This window comes from Phalaenopsis equestris, unplaced genomic scaffold (assembly GCF_001263595.1).
Source record: "Phalaenopsis equestris unplaced genomic scaffold, ASM126359v1 Scaffold000036, whole genome shotgun sequence".
NCBI lineage: Eukaryota > Viridiplantae > Streptophyta > Magnoliopsida > Asparagales > Orchidaceae > Phalaenopsis > Phalaenopsis equestris.
In genome coordinates, this window is record NW_018164478.1 from 1,754,403 (window position 1) to 1,763,390 (window position 8,988).

Consider the following 8,988-nt stretch of genomic DNA (forward strand, 5'->3'; position numbering starts at 1 on the left):
GCTCAAAATAGGAATATCATAAAGAATCAACTAATTGTTAGCTACTCAAATACATTTATTGCAAATATTAGAAGATGGATGGTGCAAACATTGTGAATTTAGATGAATAATGGCATGCTAGCGCTTTATATTTATTGTTTTGGCTTTCAAGGCTTAGTATAATACTCAAATATTTGTTTGGCCTACATAGAATCAAATTGAACTAGCTTGAACCATTTACCCATGTGAGAGATGAGATAACAAAAACAATTGGAATACTTATGGTGTTGGCAATCATTTTGTGATTAGATGAATCAGTTATATACTTTCTCCATATCGAAGTTCAAATCCTTGTACCATTTCCTTAATATTAATCATAAATAAAAAACCAAAGCAAAACAATTTCAATATTTTTTTTATACTTATATATCAATTCTCTACAACTTTCATTATCATCTCTTTGGTTGATTTTGATTTATTGAAGTGTGGGTTGCTCATAACACAAAATATTCTTGATAATTTGGGCTTATCTCTCACTTATCTCAACAACATTGCATGGTTTTTAAATAGGGATTTCATGGCATGATCCTCAATAACTTTCATGCTCATCATTTTGGATGATTTTGATCATACGAGATACAAATTATTCATAAACTAAAAACTAAAGAAGATTTTCAAAAATCTCTCCAACATATTTATAAAATTTGCAAATTACACTTTCATCTCTTATTAGAATCACATGATGTTTTATTAGTGGATTCATGAGTTTGACTCTTATTTTTCATGTTCATCATTTGGGTTGACTCGAGCTATTTTACAAATAAAATGTGCATAAAATCAAGAAACTAAAATATTTATTCTTTTCATTGATAATTTGTGTGTATTTACCTCATCTTTTATTGAAATAACATGATTTTTGAATGACTAGTTCAATGGCATAATCCGTTACAACTTCTATGTTCTTGCCATTTGGTTTATTCCAACTTTATGAGTGAGAATTACTCATAAATTGAGACTTTGTAGCCTCTCAATAGATGAAGCATATCTCGCTTATCTCTCATCAAAATTTGAAGTTTTTTTTTTTTTTTTTACGGTGGGCTCATGATAAAATTCTCTACAACATTCATGATCATGGATTTGATAAGTTTGGGCTCTAAACTAACTCCATTTTATCGGAAACATAAATTTTCTATTGATAAAAAATTTAGAACCCTCTCAATAAAATAAGCATACATTTCTTCTCTTCCATCAAAAATTGAATTTTAATTTTATGTGACACAAAATCAATTCCCATTTAATGAGAGGGTTGGCTAGTCTAGTATTGGGACATCTAGCTAGAGCTAGGACACCATAAGGATTGGCTAGAGCTAGCGCCTAAGGAGCCTCGACCATTTCATTTGTAGTAATTAACGGTCTGAATTGGCTAATTTGTTTTCTTACAAATGGTCAGCTAACCAAGCCAGTCTTATATAATTTCATACATTCTATCACCCCTATGTTCCGATAGGTATTCAAAACCTATTAGTAAGAATTATTTGTGTCTTGTAAATTTGTGGTTGCATTTGATTGAGTTTGAAGTTTAACTTTGTCAGCTTAAGTTTGAACTTGGTCCAACTATTGTTTAAGACATGTTAGGGTTGGGTTAAATAAACCACTTAGAATATAAGTTGGTCCAATTAATTCAAAGATGATGACTCTTAGATTTATGTTTTATCAATGTGGTTTATGTTCATAGTTTGACCAAAGTCAATTCAAATATTTTTTTTATTTGACAAAAGTTACAGTATGGATGAATCAATAGATGAGATAAGTTAAACCATTCTGAATTAGTCATTTACTTTAGTTCACAGGCCAATTATGAGTTAACCTTAAGTGAGGATTAGATTACCATAGGTTTAGGTCAACTTTATGGATTTTTTTAAGGATTGGGTTAGACTAATAGCGTGACAACTGACTGGAGCTTGGGCTAGGCGAGTGGCTAGAGAGCTTGATCCACAAGTTTTGGATTGTCTAATTTTTTTATAAAAATGATCAGTTGAGCAATCCAACTTTATATAATTCATAAATTTTGGCATTCATTTTTTTGATAACCATAAAAAACGTATTACTAAAAAAATTTTGTGCCATATAAATCTATGGGTATACTTTATTAGGTTTGAACTATATCTTTATAAAACTAATCCTACTATTATTTAATATAGGCTAGGTTTGGGTTAAATAAACCACTTAGCTAATAAGCACTTCCAATTAAGCTTAACATAATAACTCTAATTTTAAGATTTACTAAAGAAACTTTAGATATTCAATATGGTTTATGCTCAAGGTTTGACCAAGATCAAGGCAAGTAATTTCCTTATTTAGCATAAGATAAGGCTTTTGATGAATCCATAGGTGAAAAAAGTCATGCCATGAACATATCCTTAATTGAGTTGATGCATGTTTAGATTGAGTTTGAATTGGTCATTTACATTGATTCAAAGACCAATTATGTGTTGATCTTACGCGGGGATTAAATTACCACAGGTTCAGGTCAAACTTATAGGTTTTGTTAAGGGTTAGGCTAGCCTATTAGTTAGACAACTGACTAGAGCCAGGGAACCAAAGGGTTTGTCTTAGCAAGCTCTGATTTGGTTTTGAAGTCTCCTTAGGTTTGATTGCATGAAGCCTAACATTGATAGATGTGTAAATGATTGAAGTGTCAATTATTATTTTCTGTTCCAGCTATGGGTGTACAGTATAATTTTGCACCTCTTGATTTGCTAAAATGATCAACAAGCAAAATTGTTGATGGGTTCCAACAATTAAAATATCGCCTACATTAAATTTATGCTGACACTAAACTTTTCATAAATAAAGGAATGTTGATGTTCTTCCTTTATAAAGAGGTAAATAAGTATACACTTCAAATCGGCTGAATGGATTCCAGAATTGAGGGCTTTAGAAAAGGTTCGGTAGTCTTTCATGTGCTACAGTCAGACAACTAGCCATCCTTTTTTCTGCAAACCTAGCCACGTCTCACAAATTCCAGATCTGATTTCCTTTCAGGTGCTAACAGTTAATGTACAGAATTTGTAAATATAAAACTTAAAGATGTAAATAAATAAAATGCAGGAACAATCAATTTGAAACCAACATTAAAGCTGATGCAATTACAAAACGGTTGTTTACTTTCTTGATTAACATCAACTAGTTAGAATTTTTTTTCTTTGCTCAAGTTTTTGCTCGGATCTGAAAGAAGCCTGAAGTATAACACAAACAGAAGTAAAAATGGACTTGTGTACATGCAGTAATTATTGTTCGTGAGTCTTTAGGAAAGTTCCTGACAGTGAGCATGCAGAAAATGTGATTCTTACAGCTTAGTTTTCAGATGAAGCAGGAATCTGTTTCAGGGAATACAATCAGAACGGGAAGCATAATATCATTATCAGAAGGTTGATTAAACATATTTCTGATGCAGATGGAACTCTAAATCATGACAGCTTACATTTTCAACCAATAATTTCAACCTGGTTTGGAGGCAGTTCATATGATTAGGAAGAAAATTCATGAAAGGAATTGCTGATGGCAAGCTTGGCAAGTGATTTGTATGCAGGTGGAGTTGATTCTCCGGGTGGCGACCATCTTCATTCTCTCAACTTTCTCTAACTCCTCTCGAGAACGCTCCCAGACTAATCTCGCCCTCATAAATTCCTTCTCCGCCAGCTCCAGCTCCCTCCTTGTCAATTCCCTCATGCGCTCAGCATAAGCCCTCTCCTGAGCAGAAAGTCTAACCTGTTCTGCCACATGTTTCTTGAGCACTTCGGCGTTGCTCAAGTTCTCAGCATCATTATTGGGAGTCATCTTGGGAGGATTAACAAGGCTGATCGACAGGCTTAAGTCAAGCGTTGGTTCGGTATTACTCTGATCCATCGTCATTGCCAATGGCTTCAGTGCAGCAGGAGGTTCATGAGTGAAGGTAGCTTCGGGGAGCAGCTTTATTTCTCTGTTGTCACTTACCTCCATAGTAGAAGAGTGAACTGAGAGCATTGATAGTGAGGCCATAAAGACGGCATCATCCAACTTTTTATAGGGTCATTTGAGATGGCTGCAGACTATAGAAATTACTGTAGGAATATTGTATGAAAATTAATTCTTTATTAAAGCTATTATAAACTTCTTTTTCTGAAGCCGCCAAAATTTAGTTGATTGAGTTATTCAAACATTGTATATCTCAATTTTTTTTTTTAAAAAGGGATATAGTGTAGTATGTATTGCAAAAATACAATAATATTAGACTTATGAGGCATCGAGAGTCTTTTCGGGTTTCTCGGCCCGATCCATCTACAAGTGCCAAGTTCAAACTACTGAGGACAAGTTGAAGAGTATGAGTTATCGAACCGGAACCACTGTACGTAGACCATGTGGTAGATATTCCTCTCCATGGGTCAACTCCAAAAGAACATATATTTGACGACACCGCCCCAAGTCAACTTACAACCTAAAAGCTACCCCGCTAGAGAAAAGCCAACTTGTTCCGAGGTCGGATTGGTCATAGGTCGAACTCCGAGAAGGGTTTGAATAGACTGATAGAAATATGACTGTTTTCATTGATTTCTCTTTTTATTGTTAAAAGAGTTGTCAGTTTGTCCATCATCGTATAATTTTCTTTTCCGAATAACTCTCTCTTCTGATCATGTAAATGATTAGGAGAAGAGAGGAATCGAAAAAATGGGACATACAATAAAGACATAGAAACAAGAGAAAGAGCGTGGAGAACCCCGTGCGGCAAACCTCGCTAGGATAAATGAAGTATAAACGTCTAAACAAGATTGATGAAAAAAGCTTGTGTCAAATATCCACAAAATAATGTCTACCAAAACTACTCATAACCCGAGATTCAGGTGTTTTTGCTTGTAATTGGGTCCAGAGTGCTCCCAAAAGAACATATCTCACTTAGTTAGTTACATATTGGATTTTGTTATTTTGACCCCCAATTATTGAACTAAGGTAAAATTGCACTTTTGTAATGTGGTACCGCTCACCTACCACATCTCACCTACCGCTCACCTAATAGAGAGGGGTGAGGCTTAGGAGAGCAAAAGGGAAGAGATCTTAAGCTACCACAAAGAATGAGAGAATAGCTAGAGAGCTAGAGAGAATGAGAGCATCTTGAGGCCTTGTATCAAGGTGCTGCTTGAGAGGAAGGCCGTAGAAGGAAGATGAGAGCTCATCTCTATATATAAGCTATGTATTCTCCATTTCTTTTGCCTTAGTGAACTATTTGATTGATTCCCTCCCGTGCGTGGACGTAGATATCTAGTTGGATCGAATCACGTAAACGATCTGTGTTTGCTTGTGTTCTTTGCGTTTCATTTCTATGTGAGGAAGTACATATATCACAACAGATTTATCCAAAGATACACTTCATCCAAGGAGTTTTGCTTACATTTAAAGTGATAACTAGCACTGGGCTATCAAAGGACAGTTATTTCGTATGTGAATACTCCAATGTTTTCAAAGTTTCTGATAGCAACGGGATGAAGAGTGAGTCTCAGGATTCCACATAAGTAACACACTCATCGGCATACGGAGCCTGCGAAATAACCGAATCATCATGACGGAGAATCCTGATAAGTCAAAGCAAATTTAGGCCATAAGAGCAGGGACAAATCATAGTATCACAAATGGGCAACAGCTCATCGGTAATTAGGATGTCAAGATGATACCAATGAAAGCAAGAGAAGCGATAAGTTTCAAAGTGGTAGTCAAAGAAAAAGAGGAGTGGACTCTAAACAGGTAAAGGTGGCTGAGTCAGGGTACCACAGACCCATCATCCCTACTAAAACCTTAAGTCTAACTGATCGTGAAGGTAGTCAACCCAATACATCCAATAATCTTTGGTCAGCAATCCGTGAATTGTCATCAGCGAGGACCTCGATAGCCCTAAGGTCAAAAGAATGAAACTCTATCTTATGACTATCAGATGAAACTCCATGACATGGGACTTATACCCACCAAAATGGCAAGATTGCTGCGATAAAAAGAGGAGAAAGAGCTTACACTTCGTCTGGATCGGGGAGCCTCTAACGACCTGTGCACTAAAAAACCAAGCAGAAATTTGTGTTGGGCCAGTTGAATTGAAAAAGCACGGGGACTTCTCATCAGGATGTGAAAAATGATGCAGTTATCTAGAGCAATCCTTAGATATTGTAGATGTCCTATTAGTATGACTTGGGAGATAATCATGCATTCAACCGATTTTAACACCGGCCCGAAGCTCGTGCAAAAAAGTAAAAACATGTTTTAAAAGTCCCGAATCTCTTAATCCTAATTTTTAATTAATTTCAAAATTTTTATTAGGATTTTTGCAAAAAAAAAAAAATACAATTTTAACATCCTAAATTGCAATTTTGTAGCATTCCATATACATCTAGAAGGAAACAGAGGAAACAACTCATGCATGCAATCATGCAAGAAAAAGCAGCAGAACAAGCCAAGAAAAATAATAAAAAAATCGATGTCGTTGGGTCAGCGACATATCCAAGAAAAAAAAAGACGGTCGGACTACGCTTATACATATCCAACCCAAATTCGATACATTAATGAGATTTAGAATTAATGTATGGGACTCAAGCAAACAACTACTAGTCCCTGTCACGTGGTTCCACCCGCCTGGAGTCTTGGAACCCATGCTCGTACCTTATTTTTAATATAGGTTCTCCTAGGACTCGAGAAGTACAGAGCAATAAGAAAAAGACAAGAATGAAGAAGTGCACAAATGTAAGTGTGAACCACTTATGACGTGGTGCTAAGTGACATGAAGATGCCAAGAAGCAAATGTCGAGTAACGTGTCGTAGGGAGGCAAGAGTACAAGTTGTGAGCATATGAGAACATATGCTCAAAGATGCACGACAAAGGCCCATGCAAGTGATGAATGTGCTAGTGCAAAGTTATGCAATCAATACCAATGCACACGTTAAACACACATTATGTGAGTGGAATCGGCTATTCAGCCTGTTGAGTCGACTGGGGTGTTCATCGTAGCCAACAGACGCAATCGAGCTAAGGTGGCCGACTAGGCCTAAGTGAATGGTCGACTGGGTCGGGATGGTTGGTCGGACCAAAGTGATTGGTACATCGGGCCAAGGCAGTCGGTCGAACCAAAGTGGTAGGGTCAACTGAGTCAGGGCGGGCAATAGAGCCAAAGTGATCTGTTGACCGAGCTGGAGCGGTCGGTCGAGCCAAAGTAGTCGGTCGATCGAGCGGGGACGGTCGGTTGGACCAAAGTGATCTGTCGACCTGGCAGAGGCGATCAATTAGATCAAATAAAGGCTGACCGTACTGGGGCGACCGATTGAACCCAAGTGCAATGTGCAAAAAAATACCATGCAACATACATCAAATTGAAACTGTAACGTAATGCAATCATCATGCACAATAACAAGCCACACTTACTCTAATGTACTCATATAGGAACATGTGGTTTAGCTCTTGGATTTACGACATAGCCGCCTTTAGCTTTGACGAGAAAATGTGGAGAACTACGTCCTCCGATTTCTTGTAGAAGTTTTTCACCGTTCGTTAGGTGAACTATCTACAAAGTTTTTTCTGTCCTACGAGCCTCCCACAATCTTGTAGAAATGAGCTAACTACAAAATTTTTCCCACCCTTCAAGGTCAAACTATCCCAACCCCTCGAAGGAAGATTGGAAGCACCAAAACCGTGAAAAAATTAGGATTCTGACTCGCTTATGTGTAGATCTAAGGCTTATTACGGGAAATCACTTTGGCTTTGCAAAGGATGTGTCCAACGAATGCTTTCCTAACAAAGGTCTTCCTTCAAGAAATAAATGGCCAATCCAAAGATGTGTGGCCGTGTCGACTAGTGTCGACCGGTTAACTTACCTCGTGTGGGCGATCGAACCCACAACACCTAGCCAAAATCTAATCCTAGAGCAAGCTAAAGAAGAAAATGCGAGGATTGAGGAGGTTATTTCATCGCAGTGTTTGATCGAAGTCCAATCATTCTCTTCGTCAGGAAGAGATTTCGACAATGCTCTAAGTACTAGCCTCCGCTCCCCCTCGAGTGATGAAGCTCTCCTCGCAAGGAGTATTACGATGTCAGCGCAACACCACGATTTGCTCTTCCTCTCTATTTCTCGAACCAAGACGGTGGCAGAGGAATAAAATGTGAAAGGAAGGAGAAGAAAGGAAAATGGAGAAAAGGAGTTAGAAGAAGAAGAATGGAGAAGCTCTCTGAGAACTCTCCAAACAGTCATGTGATCACTTCTCAAGCACTTTGCCTCTCCCCATGTTTCTCGAACTAGGCCAGGGATCAGAAAGAAAAAGTGAGAGGTGGAAGAAAGAAACAAAAAGAATAAAGAAGAATCTGGGTGAAGAAGCTCTCCCATAACTCCCCAAAACTCTCCAAGACTCTGTGATCGCTATTAGCTCTCCCAAGCAAAATCAGTGAACTCCCCCTAGATCTCGCCCCGCAAAAAGGATTTTCATATAGGTTTGAATGACCATTTGCCTCTTTTGGCAAGCGCCTAGGTTAGCTCAGAGGCTATTTTTGGCTTAGGACCGGTCTAATGGCTTGTCCTAACGATTGGAAGGCATCAGAACGGAAAAATGAGGACCGAGCAATGAAACAAGCTGATTATGTGTGGCAAGGTCACGCTTATGTGGGTGTGATCACGCCTAGCCTACTTGGGATTGTTTTTTTTTCTGGTAATTCAGGTGGCAAGACTCGGAAGGTCCTCCCTAAGCAAAAAAGACATTCCGGATGCATCTGTGTTGTCCGTTCTGCCATCTGGAGTCATCTAAGAGAAAATTCTTCACGAGTAAGACAATTTAGGGCCTGATTTGTTCGTGTTTTGTCAAACAAAGCTCATCCAGTCAAGACCGTTCCATCAATGTAATGCTGGTCGGCCCTCACCTCATCGACAGTCGAAGCCTAGCAAAATAATCTCGGCCACGTACCAGAGGGTCGAAGACGGATGTCTTGAGCCTTAAGGAGTCATATGTGTG

General features: G+C 38.1%; 1 protein-coding gene across 1 annotated transcript; it reads right to left on the bottom strand.

The window, feature by feature from the left end:
* Positions 1-3,339: 3,339 nt before the first annotated feature.
* On the bottom strand, positions 3,340-4,060 carry LOC110018924 (protein indeterminate-domain 16-like). The gene has a single exon (XM_020716401.1). It carries the CDS (start codon positions 4,018-4,020, stop codon positions 3,523-3,525), a length of 498 nt encoding a protein of 165 aa, XP_020572060.1. The 5' UTR covers positions 4,021-4,060; the 3' UTR covers positions 3,340-3,522.
* Positions 4,061-8,988: the final 4,928 nt, after the last annotated feature.

Coding starts and splice junctions, on each gene's coding strand:
- LOC110018924 (XM_020716401.1), bottom strand. CDS start 4,020: ATGGCCTCACTATCAATGCTCTCAGTTCACTCTTCTACTATGGAGGTA.